We start from the raw sequence: 25,334 nt of genomic DNA on the forward strand, positions 1-25,334 counted from the left end.
AAGGGTTAGGGAGAGAGAGAAAGGTCGCTTTTTCTTAAAGGGGCAGATCAGGGGAAGTGGCGGGGGGGGGGGGAGAGGAGGAGGAAAGGCTGGGATGGTGCTCTGCTCCGAGGAGGTGGGGGCAGAGATAAGTGATCTGAAGAAGAGGATAGGACCACGGAAGAGAAGGGGGGAGGTTAAAAAAAAAAGCCACACACACATACACACACCAACCCCAACCCTGATGGTGATGAATACATTGGAAAGTTTTTTTGGCCCCGGAGAGGGTGTCAGATTGAATGCTCTGTGCGCATGTGCGAAGGTGTCCAAACTGACAATGCTTGGGAGATGAAGATAGCGCGGCAGAGCTGTTGCGGGTTCAAGGAGGGATCCGCTCCGCCGTCAAGATGAGATCCAAGGCGCGAGCGAGGAAACTGCCCAAAAGTAGGTCCCTTTTCTCCCGCGAGGGGGAGATCCCCGGCGAGATCTGGCGAGGGGGGTGAGAGAGAGAGGGAGAGGGGGGGCGCTGAGCAGGGGGGGGGGGAAGCCATGGGTGTCTGGCTGGTCGGCCCTGGGGTGGGGGGACGACAACGACGAAGACGAGCCGATCGCCTCCTCCTCGGCAGCCCTGGCCTCACCGCGGCCGGATGAGCGCAGCTGGGCGAGCCGGGAGCGAGCTCCGCGCCGCCACAGCCGCCGGTCTCTGCGCGACGATCCGGGCAGCCTGGCCAAGGCTCCCCCCGCCTCTCCTTGCGCTCCGAGAGTTGTGCTCCGCACCCCGCGATTGGTGGGGTTCACCCGTCTTAGGATCTCGAGGCGATCAAGGATGGCAAGGAGGAGGAAGGAGGGGGATCGGTTTTTTTTTAATGAAAAGTAGGGGGAACACAGGGAGAGCTAACGAGAGCGAAGCGAAAGTTAGCTACAAAGTTGAAGCCTGCAACTTTTTTCTCTCCCTTTCCCTCCTCCTCTCTCCTCTTCGCCGAGTCGTTTCCAAGTTCTTGTGAAATCTTTTTTTTTTTTTTTAGTTCCCAGCTTTTGAAATATAGTGGGCGCTAGAGATTCGCGGCTGGGAAGGCAAAGCGAGGTTTCCCGAGTAGATGGGGAGCGAGCGAGCGAGCGAGAGAGAGAGAGAAGACCGTGGAAAAGAGAGAAGGGGAGGGAGAAAAAAAGGAGGCAAGGAGGGGAAGAGAGAGAGAGAAATATATATATTTATAAAACCAACCAGGCGAAGAGAGAGAGATTTGGATGGAAAGAGGCAGAGAAACTGGAACCCAAAATGCAGCTTGGCGTTATAGATATGCGTGTGTGTATGTATGTGTATCTATCTAGATATACGCAGTGAAACTGACACGAGGTGAAATGGGCAAGTTTCTGGAGCTCTCGCGGTTGTCGTGTTTTGAAAGTGAGCGATGGTGGGGTTCCTGCCTGCGCCCTGTTGCAGGAGCAGTTTGTCCCCGATTCTCGCGCGCACGCTTGGAAAGGGGAGGGGGATGTGGAAAGTTTGCAAATATATTCGTGTCTCCTTCCCCCCCTTCAATTTCTCGATCCCTCGTTGCCAGGGGCGGGGAGGGGGGAGAGGAGGAGGAGAGAGAACCCTCATCCTTCTCCAACGCTTGTCATCGGTTACCAATGAAATATTAAAAGATGGCAATGAGAAAAGAGGGTGGGCGGATGAGAAAGAGGGGGGGGCAGGTTGTTTGCTGCGCGATCTAAGATACTTTAGCTGTCAAATGACGGCAGATCTTCCCCCCGCCCCATCTCCCACTTTCAGGATTTTTGTAGCAAAAATAATATAAGTTGTTTCCGCGTTGTTGGTGCTCCTTTAAACTCCGAAGTTAACACCGCGTGCATTTCATTCTGGCAGATATTTTTCATTGTTTTGTCTGAAAAGCGGGAGGGAGGGTCTATTTTGTGTTTTTACAATCGCTGTTGTCTGTCTTGATTTTTTTGTTTTAATCTTAATTATTATTTGGAAACGGTCTGTTTTGTTTTGTTCTCCCTGCCCTCGTTGAGTTCCATGCTGAAACCGGACGCGAGATTGTGGCTGGTTGAGGTGGAGGCGCGGAGGGCGGGGGGGGGGGGATGCCGTAAAGCTGTAAAAATAAAATACCTGTAAATACATTTGCAAATATAAGGTGACGGAAAGCTATCCAAGGGAAGTTGGGAGCTGGCGCTTTAGTCCTGAATACGTTTAAATGCTTTTAAAAAGGGGGGGGGAGTCTGTCTCTCTGCTCCGAAATACGTTTACTTTGTAGTGAAAGTTCTAATGGATTTTCACCATGAAAAGTTTGCGCCAGGAGATTTCGAAAGCTCACCTAAGTTTTGATTCTCGAGAGAGAGCGAGGATCTGAAACTCCTGCTTTTAAGTCTTTGTGTGTGCGTGTTAGTTGTGCTGCCGATCGTTACAAAACTCCAGCAGATTGCCACCGCACAAGTTAAGAACGCGCGACCCTCTCCTGCCTTTACGATTCAAGTCCCCGATTCCGGACACCCCTTCCAGACCCAGTTCAAGGTCAAGGCGCCCCCCCCGTTCCTTCTCCCAGTCCCCTGCATGCTCCTCTCCAGATCACCCCGAAGGAAACAAGTGGAGATAGAGATTTGCAACGCCGAATGTCTCAGACTTAATGCAACTCCAGTAAGTGAGATCGCAGCCCTAATGGACAGAAGCACGTTTCCTGCGGTTTTAATGGAGCGGTCCCCTCCGCTCCAGGCAGGATCTGTCCAACACCAACTTTTAAACTCCCTTGATTTAGTCTCCACTTTTTCGGAAGGGCGAGAGTTCAGAATAAAAAAAAGGGCAGCGCTCTTTCTCCTGCTGCTTAAACGTAATCAATAGTTGGATAATTTTTCAAGGCGCAAAAGGAACAAACGCGTAGGGCGCGCAGGCAGCCGCTTGTCCTCCTCGACAGGCCTCGCAATTTTAACAGGAACAAATTCCTGTTTTCACAGCTCTCTCTCCCCGCACCCCCCCCCCCCGCTTTTCCACTACTGGGTAGAATCGAGGAAGGGAAGAAAAATTGATCTCCAAGCAGGACCTCGTTCCGCCTCGTGTCTTTTTACCGCTGTATCAAACTTGGGGAACGGCTCGACTTTGGTTCACCAACTTCTTTGTAATTAATACTATAATTTTTCAATAAACAGAAATATCGGCTCCCTTCCATATATATCCGCCTCTGCTGCATTAAAAACAACCACATCCAGAATGCCTCAGGTGATACATGTAAATTATCTCTGTGTGTGTGTTTTTATCTTTTAAAAGCGTAAATTAAAATGTGTCCATTTCATCAGGTCGGAGTGGAAACGTCGCTGTCATTTTCCCCTTATGAGCTGAAATGGATGAGACCTTAGGTGTGCTTGAATGCTTCCTTTGGATAATTTCAGTCTTAAAGGCTGCAGTTCTGTGCCCACTTACTCGGGATTAAGCCTCACTGAAATAAAAAGCGACTTGCTTCTGAGTAGACTTGCCCAACCTTGCGCTGCAAATGTGTGCTGGAGAGTTTAGTTCATTCCCCCCCCCTGAGGAGGGGAGTTCTACTCTCTGTGTTTTGGGGTTCTGGGTGTACATGGGGCGGGGGAGAGGAATAAAAAAAATGTAAATGGTTTTCAAAAACTTTTTTTTTTGAGCCGCGCAAGGAGAATTTCTTTCTGCCCCCGCCGTTTACCACTTGATCCAACCTGGAAGTGTCTGTTATGAAAGTCCTGATTAAATTCAGCTGTTTTGATACCAACCCCAGACTCAACAGTTTACAGCGCGTGGAAGGGGAGGCAAACCCTTTGAAGCTGAGGATCCTTTTAAGGTTCTCTCTCCCCCCTCTAAATACAGTAGTCCGGGTTTCCAGATCCCTGGGGCTTTCTGCACGGAAAACGTTCGGTCCTGATTTGCAAGCGATCGTTTCTTTCGCATTTATCTCCGGATCAAACGCCCTCAAATAAGCATTCCTCTCCAACATGGGCCTAATGCGTTCGCTTTCCTCCTCCTGTCCTGAAACGCCTGTCAAGTTTTGTTTGTGTTTTGAAATGCTGATAGGGTATCTTAGACAAAATAAAAACTGAAAATCATCCTCGCTACTGATGCAGCCGAGGAGGTAAAGGCGAATCAACGTATGGCTGAATGTGCTGTAGGAGGATTTGGTTTTCGGTGGGCAATATTTCCAGCAGATGGAAAGGGGCCTCTCCGGAGACGCCCGGTTCCACGACAAGTTTTTGCTACGAGGAATGTGATGTGTGAATGCGTGTGGGTTTCGTTTTTTGAATGGAGACCTTCACCGCTGCACCTAAGCGAACATGAAATTTTAAGTTCTCCAGACAGCAGTCCCTTGGCATTAACTGGGCCCTGCAATCCTATTCTCGTTTAGCCCCATTGAACTCAGAACCCAGTCGACACTTACAGAACTGCCGTCCTACACGCGCGCTGAGCTGAGAGAGCAACTTGTGGCTTCTTCCTCCCGAGTAGGGCTGCATCTCTGGATTAAAGAACTCCAGAACAAATGCAATTATAAAGCGTTGTTTTGTTTTTTGTTTATTTAAAAAATATATTTTAAGGCAGGCGCAATGAGCACCAAGATGGAGCAGAGGCTGAGGCCGGGGAGGTGATACCTGATTTTTGTACCACGATCACTTCCCTGGATTCTGTCCAGCTTTAATTAATAAATAAACAAATAAATACACAAATAAACACACAAATAACAAAAACCGCTCCTGCAGTTGATTCCCATTTACAGCAAAGGGTTTGGGCTGCGTGCGTTGCAGGAGAAAACGTCGTGATGTTTGGGAGATGCCTTTACACACTGGAAGAGACAGGAAAAATAAATAAATAAATAAATAAATAAATAAATAAATAAATAAATAAAAGATTTAGCTAGCGGCGCTAGTCTCTGTGTGTCTACGTGCAAGTAAGGCCCATAGAGTCCGGCTGCACTCATAAACCCACTTTACCCAGGAGCAAGCCCCATCGGATTAAATAGGGCTTGATTCTGAGGAGGCACGGCCAGGCCGGCAGCCATGATCCTGGCTTTAACTTAGCCAAAAAGAAAGAAGTGTATGTGTACACTGTATATACAGGATTGCAGCCCGAGTGACTTCCTTAACCGTCGAGCCAAATTATGGAATAAAACCTTGAGGCAAGCCGTTTGAGGCTGTGTGTGAAAAAGAAAGTAAGAGGAGAAGAAAAGGAGAAGTTAAGGAGCGAGGAAGGGAACGATTGAGAGCGGCTTCCCCGGGAACCGAACCTGGACCGGCTGGGCCGAGGCTGCGCCGTTTCAGATTCTCCAGTCCCGGGAAGCAAAGGCTGGGGAGATAATCCTCAGAGCGGCCCGCCCGGTGGACGCGAAAAGCTCTCCGATCTTGCTTTTCCCTCTCTCGCCGTTTCTCAGCACCAGGTCCTTTGCAGCGCAGTCTGAACCGCGTCTGCTCAGAAGCAAGTCCAATTGGATTCGTCTGGGCTTGCTCCCGGGCAGGCGAGGTTAGGGTCGCAGCCTTAAACCGTCTTTGAAACGCAAAGAGGGGGGGGGGAAACCTTTTTTGCGTTAGTTTTTTGAGGCAATCCCCGCTTTCGCTGGCTTGGCCTGGTGCTGCGGGGGGTGCGGGCGACTAAAGGGGGTGCAATCTCCCACCTGGATCGGGGAGCTACGTCATTTTCTTGCAAAAAAAAATATAAATTAATTAAAATGCAGAGAAAACGCTCTGCCCCCATCAGACGGCTTATTTCAACAGGTTTGGAGAACTTTTAAAACGCGAGCTTGCTTTTTAAAGGAGGCATAAATTAGGAATCCCGCTTTCACAGATGCAGTCCAAGCAAGAACACTTTGCTTCTATCCCCCCTTGGGGAGGAAAAAAAGTATTCATGTATAGTTCAGATGTGTCCAAAATATATAAACAAATTTCTCTTTCAGCAAGGGTAGTGGGGGCGGGGGGCGGGCGGGCGGCACTGGATCGAGGCCTCTACAAGGCTGCGAATACAAACACCCCCCTCCTAGTTATCCCCTTTAAACTAAGATCAGTATAGTAGATACCCTCTGAATATCAACTCGGTTCCTTCCTTCAAACAGCCAGCTAGAGTCTAGCAAGCTGAAGAAAAGGGACGGTCCACGGGCTACTCATCTCTCTTCTACGGTACCCCCACCCCTCAAAAAAACCCCTGCCTTCCTGCTTCTGGCTGGGATCGCGAGATTCTGAAGAGCTAGGGAGACTAAGTTGAGATGTTGTATGTGTGTGTGTGATAAAGCAGTTGTGGGATGCTGTCTGCGCTGAGCAGATCTGTAGGAGGAGCGATAGCTCTGAGAATTGTTCAGCCTCTGACCTGGGACTCCCCATAAGTCAGGATCGCCTGCCTGCCTGCCTGCATGGATAAAACGGAAGCCCATTTAGTGAGTCCATCATTCTGCTCTCAGCAAATTCTTTCTACCCACTCCCCCATCCTGAAGGACCGCCAGTAGGGCTCAAAAACGACACATACCCTTGCATACTGTCTCTGACTGTGGAAGGCAGCGTAGAAGTTCCCTCACTGCCAATAGCCCTGCCTTTCTGCACTAAAATGCTCCTGATTCCTCCCTCTCATGTCATGTAAGGTTGCATGCAGTCCTAGGTTTCTGGACCCCAATGCCATACTTTCTCACCATGTGCTTCCCCAAACATCATTTTTGTTGCACGTTCATGACAATTTGTGCTCAGGATGCTATCAGGGCAGTTGCACGTGATTATGTTTCCAATACTGTTAGTGCCAGCAAAAGTTTTGGAATAGACACATGGGCATAGCCAGGAGGGCAGGGAGGGACAGCTGCCCCCCTTAAATCAATAAAATTCAATAAAAATAAACATCAAACAGGTTCTGCCCACCCTAACAAAAGGCCTGCCCCCCTCCAAATCCTAGCTATGCCCATGAGTGGATGCACCGATTCATTTCCAATAGTGTCTATCCTGTCACTTTCTGCTGAAATTCTGTCACTTTCCATACCCCCAGTGTTCAGGGGTTTGTATGGGTTTTTTTTTGCTTTTGCTTTTGCTGCTGTTCCATTTTTGTTATGCTACAGCTCCTCTGGACAGCTATTATATGATAGCATTGGGAAAGTATCAAATAATAAACCAAAGTGGAATAAATCGCTTTACTTTGAACATGTTTCAGAATAAATCACAATAAAACATCAGTCTGGAGAGAAGCTGTGGGTAGAGAGAGAAAGAGAGAGAAAGAAAGAGAAAAAAGTTTGTCTTCCATAGCAATGACTTTACAGTCATGATGTTTCCTTTCCATACAGTCATCTTTTTTTTCTAAGCCAAACAGCATCCCCCCACAGTATTCCAGCTGTTTGATCATTTTGGCTGATTTCTCCACCTTTTTTTCCCCTTTGGGAAAAATAATAGAATTGTAGAGTCGGGACCCAAGTTTTAAATGCAATTGTTGCTGAAGATTCGTTCACATGTCACTACTGAGCACTAAATGTCTCTGCACATGTGCAGGTGAAAACAAGCTTGCTCCATCTTCCATGTGACAGCCCTTCAGGTATTTGAAGATGGCTCTCATACAACCTCTCAGTCTTCTCTTCTCCAGGCTAAATATACCCAGCTCCCTCAACCGTTCTTCATAAGGCTTGGTTTCCAGACCTTTTATCCTCTTGGCTGCCCTCCTCTGCACACATTCCAGCTTGTCAATATCCTTCTTCGTTCAATGCTCTTTAGATCCCCCAGTTCTAGAGTAGCCTTTTCCAGATGGGGCGTCCAAAACTGCATGCAGTCTTCCAAATGGAGCCATGCCTCAATGCCTATAAGAATTTTCCTTTTTCTTTGTTCCCCAGGCTTAGAACTCTACATTTAAAAAACCATGTGCCAAAGGTTAATATACCGTGTTTCTCATATTATAAGACACGTCTTATATTTATTTTTTCCTCAAAAAAACACACTATGGCTTATTTTCAAGGGATGTCTTATTTTTTTCCTCCTCCTGCCACGGCCGGCATTGCTGCTGCGCCTATCACTATGTCTTATTTTCGGGGTATGGCTTATATTCCTTGAATGCTTAAAATCCTGCTATGGCTTATTTTATGGGTATGTCTTAAAATATGAGAAACAGGTATCACTCACCAGCTGCATGTATTTTTCACAGGCCTAAAAAGTTTTTTCTCTCTCGCATTAGTAACATGCAAGAACATTATCTGTGCTGGGAATCACAATCTGTCCCCTGTCATCTTTATAAGTTTGTTTTTCACACACATTGCTTGTTTGCACCATGGTATTGATGCAGGGCAAAATGCAAATGAAAAAAGTGTTCTGAGTTTTACGCAGCTCAATACAGACCTGAGGACCAACTTTCTGTATATGCAAGAGCTGCTGGAGGGTGGCGACCTGAAGGTACTTCAGGCAACAAGTGTGTTTGTTCCCCTCTTAAATTCTTGGTTTGGGTGTGTGTCTATTTATGTTTGTGGTGATGGTGGTGAATGCAGACGATAATGTGGAAAAGAGGATTTATAGTGCAAATCAGCTTTCTGACCATTGTAAGAGTCTGTCTTTCTTTTTCTTTTTTTCTTTGGCAAATCTGATAATCTAAAAGAGATGCATTTATAACAGGGGTGGGGAAGCTCAGGCTCTGGGGGCCAAATCTCTCTCTCGGCCTCTCTTGTATGGCCCTCAAAACTCTCTGCAGCCAAATCCTGCACTGTGCCCCCACCTCCCCAGTTTTTGCCTGGTTGGAATATGTGCTCAAGGTCTAGTATTATAGCCTCTTGCTAGAGGGAGAGGTGTATCTCTGTGTGTTGAGAAGCTTGGCTGCTGGGGAAAGGCAAAATTTACGTTCATTGCGCCATTCACTTTTGCTTTCGGAAAAGATGTGAACTGCATTGGGGGATGTATCAGGTTAATCTCACCCAGGTTAATAATGCAGTCCGTGTACTTAGGCAAAACACTAATTGGACCCACTTTGCAAGGCTTCCCCCCCTTCCCCCCCCCCCGAGTTACTGAGAGAAGGTATGGTGACATACTGTGAATGCTTTCTAGCCACCCATCTCTCTCCAGGCACCACCTGAGCAGGTAGACGGTGTTCCGTTGCCATTGATGCTCTCATAAGCAATCAGTGTCAATTCAGGGAGCAACTGAGCTTACAAAAGCCTAGAGAGAAAAGGTTACTTGACTCGCCACCCCTCAATATATATTTTCCCCTCATTCCGTTCTTGATAATATGTACATATCAACATTCCATAAGTTAAATGAACAGGCTGGGATTCACCAGCCCTTCTAGGGCTAGACACAGTGGATACTGGCCTGTTTTCATAGTGGCCAACCATGTACCTGTTGGGGAATCTGGTTGGCTGCTATGAGAACATAGCTGCCAAGTTATCCCTTTTTTTAAGGGATTTTCCCTTATGCTGAATAGGCTTCCTCGCGAGAAAAGGGAAAACTTGGCAGCTATGCTATGAGAACAGGATACTAGACTAGATGGGCATCTGGCTTGATCTAGCAGAGCTCTTATGTCTGAGTAGAATTGATCTTGAGATTGTGAGGTTATTCCATAGCACCTGCCACCCATCAGTCATTTTGGTCAAGGAATATGATGATGTTGTTTTGTTTAAGCACAAAAAATAGGCAGAGTTTCCCCAGCAGGTGTGAGTATCATGTCTAACTCAGATAGTGGAAGAGCTCCTGATATAAGCAAACTCCCATCTTCTCCCAGTCATAAGGACTGGATAGCAAAAAGGGGAGAGGAAATGACTTGCCATAGGAAGAACGCAGAAATTTAGGAAGCTGCCTTTATACTGAGTCAGACCACTCTAGCTCAGTACTGTCTTCTCTGATTGACAGCTGATCTCCAAGGTTTCAGATCAGGATATTTTCAGCCTTACTGGAGATGCCAGGGATTGAACCTGTGCATGCAAGACTGATGCTCTGCCACTGACCTATCGTCCTTCATAAGCCTATGTGTCTGGCTTGGGAGGCCAGGACTCTGAAGAGTCAACGGTCTTTTCACGATGCCCAGTTCTCCCCCCCAAAAATAGAAAATACACTGAGATGCACAAGTATTTGTGAACCAACTTTAAGAAGGTGGTCAGCTGCCATCTTGTTCTAACTTCAAAGCAGAAGAGAGGAGGAAGGTCGCATCCGTTGGCAGCCTCATGTCCCTGCAGTTGCTAAGGACAGTGTATGTGCTAAGGCTTCCCAGTCTGACTTCCTGCCCTGCCAGAGGTGTCACTTCTAAGACCCCCTAAGGATCCTATAGGGCTGGTGGAGACAATTGTTGGCCTGACCATCTTCTTCATATCATTCACGGTCCCATCAGACTGGATCCTGATGAACTTGGAAAGCTACAAGAACTAAGAACAAGGAGGAAGGAGTGGAACAAACCACAGCAGCCCTGAATCGCAGACACTACTTCCTCTGCAGATGCATGGCTACCTCCATTCTAGGGAAGGGTTCTCTTCCATGTTCAATCTCCATGGGGACCAGTGTCCTGAAATAGATTCTCTGCTGCTTCCCTGCCACCACAGAGGATGTAGTTCAAGGTGGCAGCACTCTGGAGACTTAAAACCTTAACATCAAGAGAGATTAAGCCATTGGTGGGTGGCATCTTTGGCCCTCCAGATGTTGTCGAACTATCATCCCATCATCTTCAGCCATGTTTGATGGGGCTGATGGGATTCATATTTCATCAGCTTTTGGAGTACCACAGGTCCCCCAAACTTGTTTTTAGGATGTATCTTTCTGTTTGGAGAAGCTTTTCCCATGCCATCGATAGTTTTCTCAAACTTACATTACATGCCAATAAACTTTTAATTTTTTTAAACTGAAAAACCTAACATTTTAATACCCCAAATCAGGGCTAGAGAGTCTGCCTCTCTCCAGGTATTTGCAGGTCTACAATTCCCATCATCCCTGGTCATTGATCATGCTGGCTGGGGCTGATGGGAGTTGGAGTCCTGCAAATATCTGGAGGGTCGCAAGCCTGAGTTGATTGTGATTTGAAATGTATATTTAATGAAACTGAATAAATAGAATAGGCTGTATCCAACTAAGTCTTTCTCAAAGTAGACCCCCTGGAATTAATGGAGTTAACTTAGCCATGCCCATTAACTTCAATGGGTCTCCTCTGTGTATGACTGGCATTGTTTACAACCCAATGCTTCTTTTAAAAAAGGCAGTGGGGAATGATGTCTGAACTTGCCTTGCAAATGGGAGGACTGGTTTATTTAGAAACATGAAAAGAACGATAGCATGGATTTCGTACTTTGCACTGTTCAAAGTGCATCACATGTGCGATCTTGGTGATCCTTACAAGAATCCCATAAGGTAGACATGTATGGCTAGCCTCTATTGTGCACACAAAAGACCTGAAGCTTGAGAGATAGTGAGTTTAAGGCTGAAATCACCTGTTTGCACCATGGACTTCCTGGTTCAAAGTTCAGTCCTTTAACCGCCACGTGATATTAGCTCTGCTGATGAGGAAATGGAACAGTGTTACTTTTATCAAGAAAATAGTAATAACAATCAGAGGTGATATCAACCTGTGCCAAATTATTTGATTCTGACTCTGGAAAAAACACCAGTGCTAGGGTTAGGGCTGTCTACACACCACACATTTAGGGCACATTTAAAGTCAGCCTGGTGCAGAGGTTAGAGTGCTGGACTAGGACCTGCGAGACTGGGATTCAATGCTCCACTCAGTCATGAAGCTCACTGGGTGGACTTGGGCCAGTCGCTGTCTCTCAGTCTAGCCCTACCTCACAGGGTTGTTGTGAGGGTAAAATGGGAGAGAGGAACACCATATACAATGTCTTGAGCCTCTTGGAGGAAAGGTAGGCTACTACTACTACTAATGCAGATTTAAGGCACATCCTCCCACCAAAGAGGATGCTAAGGGTTTTGGTAAGTGGGCTGGAAATTTTATTTTTGTTCTTGGGATTCTTGGATGGGAGGTGAAATAGGCTTCAAATGTTTGGTGTATTTTCAGAAGTTGAGTTCAGCAGAATGCAAGTGATCAAAGCTGCAGTTTGCTTAAGGGGCAGTGAGAAGAACGCCCCTCCCTCCACTAGAGATGGTTTCTTCAAGCCAGAGTGTTTTTGTGGGAAGGAAGGCAAAGAGGGAAGTTGTGGTGGCTGAAAAACAATTCTGGGATTTGATGCAGGGATGGTCCTATATTCATTATGCTACATATGTAGTGACCTGGGTGGGTTTGCACTAGAAGTGCAAGTTGTAAGTGGTGACTTGGTGGCCTAAAGCCCTGTTCATGTGACCATTTCCATGAATAGGAACCTGCAAAGGCAGGGACATGGCTCACCAGGCACAGCTCTACACCTCCCTACATTGATGCTCATGAGAAGGTTGGGACAGAGCCTGTTCAGGCTGCAAGAAGAGCTTTTGGATGAACAAATCACTTTTTCCTCCTGCTCAGATCAGTCTGCTTTATTTCAGTAGCTGTTTGATTGTCTTCAAAAGCTTGTATGATTCCATGGGCTTTTCTCCTGAAAAGCACATTTTGTTTTGCCTAATATATGCGTTTTTTTGCCATCCAGCTCCCCCAGCATGTATTTGCACATTAGTGAAAATACACATTTCCATGTGCACTTTCCTCTAATACATGTGCATGCATAGGAAGTTGCCTTTTGCTGAGTCCATCCAACTCAGCATTGTCTACACTGACTTGCAGTGGCTCTCCAGGATTTCAGGCAGGGTTTTCCAGCCCCACCTGGAAATGCAAAAGATTGAATTTGAGATCTTTTGCACCCCTTCCTCCTGTTTTTCCTCTGGTTGGAGAAACGCATCACGAAATTCGGAGAAGTGCTCAGCATCCTTAAGAACAGCTAGCTTCCAGAATCTTCCCAGGGAAACCATGACTGTCAAATGGTATGATATGGCTTTAAACGTATACTGTAGATGTAACCTAAGATAGGCATTTGATTGGATTGTATGTAGTCCCCCCCCCCCGTTACGATATATTGGGAAGTATCAGTGCTCTGAAGAAGAAAGCAAAGACCAGCCAGGATCAGGATCATTCCCCAGGTTGTAAACTCTTCTGGGCATGCATTTGTAATGTTCCCCCTTCTTTTTCTTTTCTGCAAATGCCATTGAGGTCACCTTACTCCTGGCATAAAGAGCTCTTTGTCCCCTGGGCTTTCAGAGCGCTCTCTCTCTCTCCCTTCCGAGATGTACAGGGAGGCCTAGGAAATAGAGAAGGATGAAGGGAAACTCTTATTCTCTGTGGGTGGCTCCCCACCCAGAAAATAATCTCTCACCTCTTCTGCTAATCCACCCTAAAGTTCTTGGCAGCTTCAGAACAACCTTGACACAGCCAGCTAGCAGATGAACCTCTCCGGGGCACCTAAACGTCCCACTAGGAGCCTGTTCTCCCCACTCAATGCCACGGATTGGCAATGGCATATAGGCCATAGCAAGCAAAGCGTCCCTCTGGGCATGCACAGAAAACCTCCCCCTTACTAGGCATCATTTCCCATCCAGCCCTGCATGCATCTTATACAGCGCTGTTTCTGTTTTGCTGCAGTTTGTCCACTGAAAACTCTGTCCTTGGCCTCACTGTCCGCTGTGGTGAAATTATATAATTTATGTAATTTATGTTGTCATTGTGTTATTGCATCCCATTCATTTCAATGTAAAGGAAACACAATGTGAATGGAAACATAACTATGGAAACATAACTATGTGTCGTTTGCAGACTGAAATAAACAAAAACAGATTTCCTTTTTTTGGACACATGAGGAGTAAGAAAACATGGGTTCCCATTTTGGTTTTCTTCTTCCATTTCTGTTTGCACAAGAATTATCCAACAACTTACCCCTAACTTCTCATGAGCATACCTAGAAGCAGAGCATACCCTATTATACTTGGTGACCTTTAGCCAAAAGATTTAGGGCACCCTGACTTCTGAAGGTTCCTGGACCCATGTATTGTCACTAAGGAGAGCCTGAGAACTCCAGAATTGCTTGAATTTCAGGGAATTTAAGTAGGCGATGCACTGGCTCAGAGCCATGCATTTGCATTTGGGTGACGTGAAACTGCTTCCCAGAGGGTGCCCTTTGCCTTCTCCAGTACAGACCGCTAGGAGAGCCAGCAGAATTGAGTGGGAGAGGCTGAAGGGTTCTGCAAAATGCTGACAAGATGAATCCTGGCTGAAGACCATTTAGTGAAGGAGTCACTATAAGAGACTGTGCACCAGTTCCTAGGAGTAACCTCTTCATGTGAGAAATGCACGGCAGAGGCTGGGAAGTCACAGATTTTACAGTGCAACCCTAACCATGCTTGCTCAGCAGTAAGTTGGAGGGAGCAATGCTTCTGAATATAAGTTTCTGGAAACCACAGGAGGCAAGAGTGGTCTTGTGCTTGGGTCCCACTTGTGGGTTTCCAGCAGGCATCTGATTGGCCGCTGTGAGAACCGGAGGCTGGATTAGATGGGCTACTGGCTCTTCTCATGTTCCTATTTAATTCAGTGGAGTTTACTGCCAGGAAAGTGGGGTTAAGATTGTAGCCTTGCTTGTGAGAGTTCCACGATCTCCAGAGTGCCCAAGTAAATTGTTGTGGGCTGTTCTGTCCTCTTACATCTGGGGTGGGTGGGGGAACCTGTAGTTCTCCAGATGTTGATGGACTACAATGCCCATTTTACCTGACCATTAGCCATGCTGACTGGGGGTTGATGAGAGCTGGAGTCCCAACAACACCTGGAGGGACACAGATCCTGTACTCCTTCTCTGAGGACGTAGAATCTGAGTTGAGCCACCTGCCCAGGCCTGAACATCAGCTTGGCAAGGGAGGAAGTCAACTCTATGTGTCAAGTAGGGTAAAGGGACCCCTGACTATTAGGTCCAGTCGTGACTGACTCTGGGGTTGCGGTGCTCATCTCGCGTTATTGGCCGAGGGAGCCGGCGTACAGCTTCCAGGTCATGTGGCCAGCATGACAAAGCTGTTGTGTTAAGTAGGGACCTGGAAAACCATAGCTTTGCACTGAGCTGGGAAGATGCTGGACTAATGGACAAGGCAAATCTGTGTGCTTGCTTCTGAATCCCTCTTACCACCTGATCAAGCTGTACACATACAAATTGGCAAGTTTTTGGAAGTCTTTAGGGGTCTCTTTTCTGAGGGGAACCCATGCCAGAAAAACTCCCTGACATCTCCCATTATTGGGAGTCGTTTTTCCCCAGCAGGACTCTTGGGTATGTTAACATCACCTTGGACGAGGCTTAAAATCAATTTTCTTCCCAGGTCAGGTGTGGGGGACCATTTGCAGCCTGAGGGCCACAATTCTCTCCTGGAAAGCCTTCCAGGGACCCCATGCCAGTGGGCGGAGCAACAAACACAGGTGTGTGTTTACTTCTCTACAGCAGGCTGCACACTTCCTATGCTTGCAACACTCCTTCCAGACAAGCAAGAGGTGTCAACTGAACCAGGCAAAAGCACCCGAGGACGGTGTGACGCAGTGCTGGGGTGTGTGTGGCTCAGGAGGGGTTGTGACCTGGGGAGGAAAATACCAACAGAGGTGGAATTAGGGCAGCATGACCGCTTCTGCTGCACTGAGCACTGAGTCTGGGGGGGTGGCAGCTATGGCATAGTGAATTGAGCAGAATGGAATGCAAGAGGTTGGGGTGTGTGGACTGAATTTTGGCCTTGTACAGGGCGCTGCTGAAATTTGAAAGACTAAAGTCTGTTCCTGGTCCCAAGAGCTAGATAGGGAGTCCTGGAGGACCACACTTGCCTCCTGTTTTGTTGTTTAGTCGTTTAGTCGTGTCCGACTCTTCGTGACCCCATGGACCATAGCACGCCAGGCACTCCTGTCTTCCACTGCCTCCCGCAGTTTGGTCAAACTCATGTTTGTAGCTTCGAGAACACTGTCCAACCATCTCGTCCTCTGTCGTCCCCTTCTCCTAGTGCCCTCCATCTTTCCCAACATCAAGGTCTTTTCCAAGGATTCTTCTCTTCTCATGAGGTGGCCAAAGTATTGGAGCCTCAGCTTCACGATCTGTCCTTCCAGTGAGCACTCGGGGCTGATTTCCTTCAGAATGGATAGGTTTGATCTTCTTGCAGTCCATGGGACTCTCAAGAGTCTCCTCCAGCACCATAATTCAAAAGCATCAATTCTTCGGCGATCAGCCTTCTTTATGGTCCTTTACTTGCCTCCTGAGACTCCCTATTCCTGGACTTATTAGATGCTCATATATGAATGCCCTTATTTTATAGTCTGATTGCAGATTAGGCAAGGCTCGCTACAGGATTCATTCCCTGCAGGGCCTGCTCCCAGTTTAACTTACTTTAGTGCCACAGGAGACATCTGTAAAAAATAAAAAAATAAAAATCGGGAGCTGACCATTCTCATTCCAGCCCTCCTGCCTGCCTACTTTCCTCCATGAAACACCCACCCACATCCAACTCCTATTCCACAACATCACAATCAACTTCTTTGAAGGAAAGTTTGCTACTAGCTGTTCTCTCCCCCCCCCCTAAAAAAACACCACAATTTGTTTCAATTAGGCAATTAGAAATACTTAGGGGGTTCTGATCTGGTAATTGAAGTGATGTATAATTACAGTCTGAATCCAAATTATCCAGGATTAAAAAATCTTTATTTTTAAATGAAGTGCTCCCCCCTCCCCAATTTCCCCTCACACCCTGATGCTGAAATAGTCTTTGATGTGATTCATCAGGTGTCCCCAGGGGAGGAAATGGGCGGGGGGGGGGGGGGGAGAGAGAGAGAGAAGCAGAGAGTGGGGAGGTGAAGGCATTGGCAAACAAAGAATTAGCTTTCCTGAGAAACAAACAATTTGAAGAAGGGGACTTTGGTTCGAACCCTGATAAGGTGGTTGGCGTTAGATCAGGCTTGACCTAGGGGTGGGGGGAACCTTTTGTTCAGCTCAGGGGCCACATTCCATTCAAATAGCCGTCTTGGGGCCGAAGGGAAAACAAGACACAGCAAATAACATAGGGTCTCTTTGTGTGTGTATGTGTGTGTGTGTACACGTTTTGTACATTAGGCTGCTTTCTGCATATCCTCCTTTCTGCCCTCCATCCCAGCAAGCGAGAGTTCAAGGACACATTCCAGCCAGGCTAGAAGCATTCAAGGAGAGAGCTTAACACAGCCAGCGAGTGGTGTGTCACTGGGGAGAGAGGCCTGTCCGGAGGAGAGAGGGTGTTGCTTGGGGAGAGTCCCAAGGGCGGGTGAGAGAGGGCAGGAGAACCATTTAAATATAATTGGAAGCGAGGTAGGAGAAAATCTGTCTGCCAGCTCCCCGAGTGGAGTGTCCAGTTCTTTTTTTTGCTTTTGAAGTCAAAAGGCCGGATAAAAACAGACCTGTGAGTTTCTTTCCTCCCTATTTTGACAGACACACACATTCTTGTCAACCGTTTCACACAGACACTATGCCCTGGTAACGAGGATTAGAGACAATTTAGCCACCATTATTAGATAATGCATGAAAGGCTGGAGCAGGAGAATATTTGTCTAATAGTTAACTGTCTGCTATTTTTTTTTTAAGTGTTGGGTGGGGGAGAGACATGCCAGGATTGGTGCGGGTTTGGTGGGGGAGAGAGGTGTGCATGTCAGTCTCTGTTGAATGCTCTGCTTATTCTATCTCAATGCTAACTCTTTCTGTCCACGAAAATTGGCTTAATTATATCAATGGAATGTTTCTTTTTCAATTCTGCATGCAATTAGTCCATCTTTCTGGCTGCAATTTATTTTAATAAAATAGTAAACCAGTGGCGTGTACGACTCTTTGTCCCCCGGGGACAAATGCGATTGGTGTGTTTAATTTCATTAACGACAATGCAGCCTACTGGAAAAAAAATGGATAAAAATCAGCTTTCTATGGCTTAAACACCAGCGTTTGAAACAAATCATTACTGCATTAGCTGTCACACCAGTAATTCTAGAATCCGAGACAAAAATATTATCGCTGTTTTTATAAGGCGGTTGCAAATGTACTGTTAAGATAATTTGTAATAATTTATTATTACTATTATTTTACTTTTTTGTAAAAAAAATTATGCCTGGCTTGTTGCTTTTCAGTTAAATACATTTTTATCACCCCCCAAAGAAAGCTATTCATTTTCAGAATCCTGTTTTGTGGACTGATTCATAGTGGATTTCCTTTAGAGGTTTGAGTTTATCCTTCAGCCTCCAAAGGAGAATATCAATTATTATTACCAGCCAAACAAATGTAATGCTTACAACTCCACCCTCTGGGCTCACACGCTGTTGCCTCCTAATCCAAGACGTGTGGTGAAGAAAATGCACTCGGCACATGCTCAAAAGCCAATCTTATTATGCTACATTTTCTGGAGCTGAGTCCTGTACAGTCAAACCTCGGTTTATGCCTACCTCTGTTTGCGACCGCTTTGGCGAGCGACCACCGTGGACCCGGAAGTGTTTACATCCGGGTTCTGCGGCGTCGGATGCGCAGACGCGATCTGCGCAGCTCACGCGTGCGCAGAAGGGCTCTATCGGCGCTTTGCGCCCACACAGAAGCATGCCTTCGGGGAGCGGCCGCCTCCGTGGAAAGGATTACGGTTGCAAACCGAGGTACCACTGTAAATGCATTCCAAGATGGAGTCCAACAGTTCTGGGGGTAAATCTACAAATTCATATAGGGCAAGTATGTTGGTGCCACAGACCCAGGTAGTTGTGGCAGCTGTGGCAGGTATCAAACATTTTGCTCTTCCTCTACCACAAATCAGAGAACATACACATTTCCTATGTTCTCCTATGCCTAAAAGGCATGGGTAATCCGGCACTGCCGGAATGGCTTCTGCACATGGACCATGAGGTCTACCATGAGGTCTCTTGAACTTTGCCACTGAAATCCCAAATGCTTGTTTGGTCAGTGTCCACCAGTCCAAATTTCCGGGTGGAATAAAACTTGTCAATGGCCAACAGCTGGAGAATGACAGGTTCCCAGGCTTTCCCATCCTTCTTGGATGTTCCTGCTGGGCTGGAATGTGTCCTTGAACTCTCATAATGCTCCTCACTTATCTGGATGGAGGACAGAGAGCGGTGGGTGAGCATGTGTAGAAACCAACCTACCGTACAAAGTGAAAGTTTACATTGGTTGCTCTGCCCAGTTTTCTTTTGGCTCCACATGTGGCCCCTGGAGGTTTGCACGGAAGGGAATGTGGCCCCCCAGGCTGTGACAGGCTTCTCACTCCTGCTCTAAGGCACACAGGTACCCTCCTTTGTTGTCTTCTGCCTTCCCTCCATGTTATCATCACAACAATCGTGTTAGGTAGGTTAGGTGACTTACAGTGATAGTGGCTGGGAATTGTGGCTGAGCAGGAACTTGAATTTAAGCTGTGATTCCTGCATTGCAGCCGGCTGGAATAGATGACCCTAGAGATCCCTTCCGACTCTACAGTTCTGTGATTCTATGAAACTGATGGAATCTGGAATGTGTAACTAGATTGTCCATAGTCCAGGAACGATCAGCTGACGACAGGTGGCCAAATACAGTCAGCTGCTAGCATTGCCAATCTAGAAATGCAGCTTTGCTTCTGGGTCATTTTGCCTCTACACTTCCTCCTCTGCCCCAACCATTTTAACACCTTTGTGTATAGTCTGAACTCTTGTTTATACTTCCTGATGAAGAAAAAACCATCAGGCCTCAGTAAAGTGTGTTCCATGCCAAGATGATACCTTCACAATTGCTGTGTTGTAGGTGGATGCTATGCCCATGAAGCATAAGATGATCTCTCTCTCTCTCTCTCTCTCTCTCTCTCTCTCTCTCTCTCTCTCTCTCTCTCTCTCTCTCTCTCACACACACACACACACACACACACACACACACACACACACACACACACCAAAGATGGATCTAGGGGTGTGCAACCAATTCAGTCACACCAGAGGTTGAGCTTCTGAAGTGCTGCAACTATGACGTCCAATGGAAGGTGAAAGGCGGGTGGGAACTGGATTTTGATGTTGCTCAAGCCACCACTGAAATTTGAGATGCCAAGATCCATCACTGCACACTCACTCACTCACTCACTCACTCACTCACTCACTTCCTGTTTATAGGTAAACACTATGTCCATGTAATGCCCCATAGCAGTAACCTGCACTAAGGAAACATTCAGCAAATGATCAGCGCTCCCTGTATTTGATCAAGTAGAAATAAAATGGACCTTTAAAGCTGAACATGGCAGAACTATCTTTTTTAAAATAGCTGGCTTTTAAAATAACTATCTTTTTATAGAGTCGACGATGATTCGTGGAGAACTTTGCTCAGTCTGCTATGCAAAAAGTTTTGCCAAGGGAACGACAACCCTTTTCTGTGCATTGGAGATGCATTCTTCTGCCTCTCTAGAGAGCAACCACTGGGTCGCATCCAATGCTAGTTCCACTTTGAGCAGACTCGCTGACAAGAATGGACATGCCAAACTTGGGTTTGTTAATTTTAACGGGCCTACTCTAAGTAGGACTGAGACTTTATGAGGCACAGTTGAAGGAGTGGGTATGTTCAGCCTGGAAAAGAGAAGACTGAATGGTGATATGAGAATCCATCTTCAAATATGGAGGGCTGTCAGATGGAAGATAGGGCAAGCTTTCCCCCCCTTCTGACTAAACATTAGGAAGAACTTTCTGACAGGAAGAGCTGGTTGACAGTGGAATAGACTACTTCAGAAAGTGGTGGACTCTCCTTCATTGGAGGTTTTCAGACCAAGGTTGGATGGCCACCCGCCAGGGATGCTTTAGCTGAGTTGCATTGCAGGGAGTTGGACAACATGACCTTTGGGATTCCTTCCAACTCTACAATTCCACAAATCTATTAATATAACCCACTGCCAGCTGAGGGCAAAAGTGGGGTGAGCAGGGATAGCCCTCCAGTTTTGCAATTTGAAGGGCTGCCTGGTCCAAATCCAATTTACAGATCACCCTGAGAAGGAGGAGACTGGGGCAGGGTTTAAACTTCCCATCAAGAGTAAGAACCTGGACAGCAGCCGACTGAGCAGCTAGCCAAAAAAATGTCACCTAGTTATAGTCTTTCCTACTAGAGTGAGATGGCCTGCATTTTTATTTGAAAGAGTGTAATTATTTCAAAATCTTACAGGAATATAGGTAAGGTAAAGGGACCCCTGACCATTAGGTCCAGTCGTGACCGACTCTGGGGTTGCGCGCTCATCTCGCATTATTGGCCGAGGGAGCCGGCGTATAGCTTCCAGGTCATGTGGCCAGCATGCCAAAGCCCCTTCTGGCAAACCAGAGCAGCACATGGAACCGCCGTTTACCTTCCCGCTGTAGCGGTTCCTATTTATCTACTTGCATTTTGACGTGCTTTCGAACTGCTAGGTTGGCAGGAGCTGGGACCGAGCAACGGGAGCTCACCCCATCACAGGGATTCGAACCGCCGACCTTCTGATCAGCAAGCCCTAGGCTCAGTGGTTTAACCACAGCGCCACCTGGGTTATAGGTAGCGGCCTTATATATAGATATATAGATATATATATAGGTAGCGGCCTTATAATGAATCAGTCCATAGGTCCTGGGTCTGCCATGTTTTGAAGGGCAAAAAAGAGGACACATTTGCCGACTTTTACTTTTAACTGGGTGCTTTTAACTGGACGTGCGTGGCGTTGTGGATTAAACCACTGAGCTTAGGGCTTGCCGATCAGAAGGTCGGTGGTTTGAATCCCCGCAATGGGATGAGCTCCCGTTGCTCGGTCCCTGCTCCTGCCAACCTAGCAGTTTGAAAGTACATCAAGTGCAAGTAGATAAATAGGTACCGCTATGGCGGTAAGGTAAACAGTGTTTCCATGTGCTGCTCTGGTTCGCCAGAAGTGGCTTAGTCATGCTGGCCACATAACCCAGAAGCTGTACGTCGGCTCCTTCGGCCAATAAAGAGAGATGAGCGCAGCAGCCCCAGAGTCGTTCGTGACTGGACCTAATGGTCAGGGGTCCCTTTACCTTTGCTTTTAATCATGGATCGCTATGATGACTCCATGAAAAAGAGGACATGTCCTGGAAAAAGAGGACACATGGCTATTAGGCACCATAGTCTACACCAGGCATAGGCAAACTCGGCCCTCCAGATGTTTTGAGACTACGACTCCCACCATCCCAGGCTAACAGGACCAGTGGTCAGGGATGATGGGAGTTGTAGTCCCAAAACATCTGGAGGGCCGAGTTTGCCTATGCTTGGTCTACACTGACTGGCAGTGGTTCTGTAAGGCTCCCTCCCAGGCCTACCTGAGGATGCTGGGAATTTAACCTGGAGTCTTTTGCATGGCATGGAGACCAAATGCTCTACCATTGAGCTACTGGCCTAATTATGGGTTGTATGCAATGCTTGCCTACTCTGAGCAGTCCATAACCAACCCACAATCTCTAGATTTTATCACTGCCTTTCCTCCTCCCTGTCTGACTTCAAAATAGTGCCACGTAAAATTCTAAAACAATTCCCCTCCCCTAAATACTTCCATTAAATGAAATAATCAATTCATCCCTCTCCTCTAATCTGATTTCATGGAAAGAAGAAGAACCACCGTCTTCATTGCTCTTTAGGGGAATGTGCTGTAGCCTTCAGAACACTCATAAATAAACATGGGCTTTGCTATAATGTTTTCTTTTTCCTTAAGTGCTATTAACACATCTAAAACCTATCAAAACAAACGTGGCAAGGGAATGAGGTTGCGTCCAATGGCAGGGCTTTGGCATCGGCAAAGTTAACGAAACCTGCTCGTTTTGACTTGAAAGGCGTAATTAATGGCAAGTGGTAAACAGCACTTAGGAGCGGAGGGCCACCCTCCTCAGCCTTAACATTCGCCTGTCTTTTGGGAAACCTTGGACCACGGCAATGTCAAATATGAGGCTTACACCACAACCTCATTCCCAGATTTCCTTTTCTCACCTACGCACCCCAATTCACCGAGGTCAGAATTTCACTTCTGTCCCCATCCAACACAAATTTCCTGGCCCTTGACTTAAATCAAGGGTGGGGGATCTTTATCAATCGGAGGGCCACATTCCCTTATGGTAATGATCTTGGGGCCACATGCCATTGGTGGGTGGGGCCACAGAAAATATGGGTGGAGCAATGAATGTAACTGTTACCTTTGTGCAGGATAAATCAGAGGTTTATACCAGGGCTTCCCAAACTTGGGTTTCCAGCTGTTGTTGGACCACAACTCCCATCATCCTTAGCTAGCAGGACCAGTGCTCAGGGATCATGCGAATTGTAGTCCAAAATCAACGGGAGACCCAAGTTTGGAAAATCCTGGTTTACACAAAGGTTGTTTATGAACTGACCTAGCAGGGCTCTCCTTGTGTTCATATGTTCTTATATGGATTCTAAAATTAAAAAAAGCTACTATGCAAGGATTCCTATTAAATAAATAAAAAAGTTTGCAAAAAGCTGCTGGATTTCTCTCCAATAAAAGGGCAAAGGAAAAGGAAGTCTGTTTTGCTCACGCCTGTGTCTTGAAGCTCACGTTAGGGTGGGTAGGGAATAGATGTTCTAGGGGGGAAATTACAAAATAATCCTTGCAGTGTCAGGTTCCAAGATAATGATGTGTCTCTGTGTGAAAATATTAAATTGCAATAATGTGTAGTGGGAGGATGTTTCTGAACGGGAGAGTCGGCTAACAGCTTGGACCTCACATCCATCTAGTGAGTGACAGAGTACGAATGGTGCCTTGGACTATCGGGGGAAGAATTTCGGATCTCTAGAGTTTTTGCTCTGTGCAATACCTCTCCACTCTCCTTCTCTCGTTCCCATCCATCTTCTTTTAATGAAACAGTTATACAAGTTTAATGATGGTGTATTAATTTCAGAGGTCCGAAAACAGCATAGAGACAACTGCTTCGCCTGCTACTTCAGCACTTGCAACTTAGGATGTGAGGATATGTCCGTTTCAGTTTCTTTCAATTTTCAAAAATTGATTGCTTCATATTTCCACATCAGTTTGTGTGTTGCTGTTTTAAGGTGCTCATGAAAATTCACCCACATTTTATGATGATTTTCTCTTAATGCAAACATTTTTGCCTTCAGTATAATGCGTTTTTTTGGTATTTCTTTTCGCTAATGTAAGCATATAAATGCACACTTTGCTCTAGTGTAGGCATTGCCAAATTCGGGAACTGCATTGCAGAATTCAGTGTGAATTTCAAAGGTTGACCGCATTTCAGTTTGCATATTGTTTCAGAAACGGGGAATTAGGTAATTCCTGACTTTTCAAGGTGAGCTGAATTAATTTCTCCCTCAACTTTATTTGCAAGTGCGGACTAGCCCAACTAGATGGGAGAGAAATTAGGTTTGGTTTGCATTTCAATGCAAACTCGCCAAATTCAATAGTTCTGTGAACCAAAATGTGTTTGTCCTTCAAAATCTGCCTTCTCTGAATTTCAAAAGGCCATTCTCCAACCAAATAACATATTCAAAAATCCTTATTAAGAATCTATACACAGGCACTGCAATAAAAGTGAGAGTTGGCAAAGATGGACAACTGTCAGGTGAAATGCAGTCAACAGAAGGTGTAAAACAAGGCTCTTTGTTGACTCCTTTTCTGTTTAATATTTAAGGAAATTATTGCACAATTGTCTGATGAATCTATTTTTTTCAGTATACAAAAATGTGGATATTAGGGGAAAGTGTACATTAAAATGCATTCTGTTATTTTTTGGGGGTGTGTGTGGAGTTGCTTGCAAAAATGTGCATATTAGTGTAATTAAACTAGCAACTTTTATTTTGAACAGCAACCACCACCATAACCAAGAACAGTCTTTTAGCTTGTGTGGTGTAGTGGTTAGAGTATCAGACTAGGACCTGGGAAACCAGAGTTCAAATCCCCACTTCGGCCATGAAGCCCACTGGGGGACCTTGGACCAGTCACTGCCTCTCAGCCAAACCAACCTCATGGGGTTGTTGCGAGGATTAATTGAGGAGGGGGACAATCACAGACACTAGTTTCATTGCCTTCCTGCTGCTAATTCCCCTTCAAAGGTGCTGTTTACAGGGAAGAGCACTTTCTGAGGGTGAATATGCGTGGATGGGGGTAATTTTAGCAGGAAACTGGAACAAGGGCCCAGATCTGTGTCTAATTTGGGAATAAAAGCATCCAGTTGTTAAGTAGACATTTTTTTTAAAAAAAGATAAATTGAGTGAATGAATGTTATTCTGGAGTTTTGCCCTAAATCTGGGGTGGAGGCATGTCAGCAGCTGTGTGTATAAATGCACTTGGATGAACACATAAGGCCACATTGTAGCCTGTTGTCCCTCACACAAAGAACTGCAATATTTTATTTTTATTTATTTATTGTCAAACAATTTGTATTTCTAAGGTTAAAGTGGCAAATTTCGGGCCCGAGCATCCAATGTGACCCTCCAGGCCTCACGATCTGGCTGTTGGGACTCTCTCCAAAGCCACAGCTCCTTCTCTGACAATATCCTCTC

General features: G+C 46.2%; 1 protein-coding gene across 4 annotated transcripts in view; it reads left to right on the forward strand.

The window, feature by feature from the left end:
* Window positions 1-25,334, forward strand: part of PRDM16 (PR/SET domain 16) — a 474,533-nt gene that overhangs the window by 979 nt on the left and 448,220 nt on the right. For 3 of the 4 annotated variants that reach the window (XM_060276168.2, XM_060276167.2, XM_060276172.2), the window contains exon 1: window positions 147-423. The exons of the other annotated variant lie outside the window; for it this stretch is intronic. Coding sequence is in view for 2 of the 3 variants with exons in the window: in XM_060276167.2 (XP_060132150.2) it covers window positions 387-423 (37 nt within the window). In the remaining variant the exon portion in view is untranslated. Of the gene's footprint in view, window positions 1-146; window positions 424-25,334 lie in introns of those variants that run through there. 4 annotated transcript variants of the gene reach the window in all.

This window comes from Zootoca vivipara, chromosome 6 (assembly GCF_965207765.1).
Source record: "Zootoca vivipara chromosome 6, rZooViv2.hap1.1, whole genome shotgun sequence".
Taxonomy (NCBI): Eukaryota; Metazoa; Chordata; class Lepidosauria; order Squamata; family Lacertidae; genus Zootoca; species Zootoca vivipara.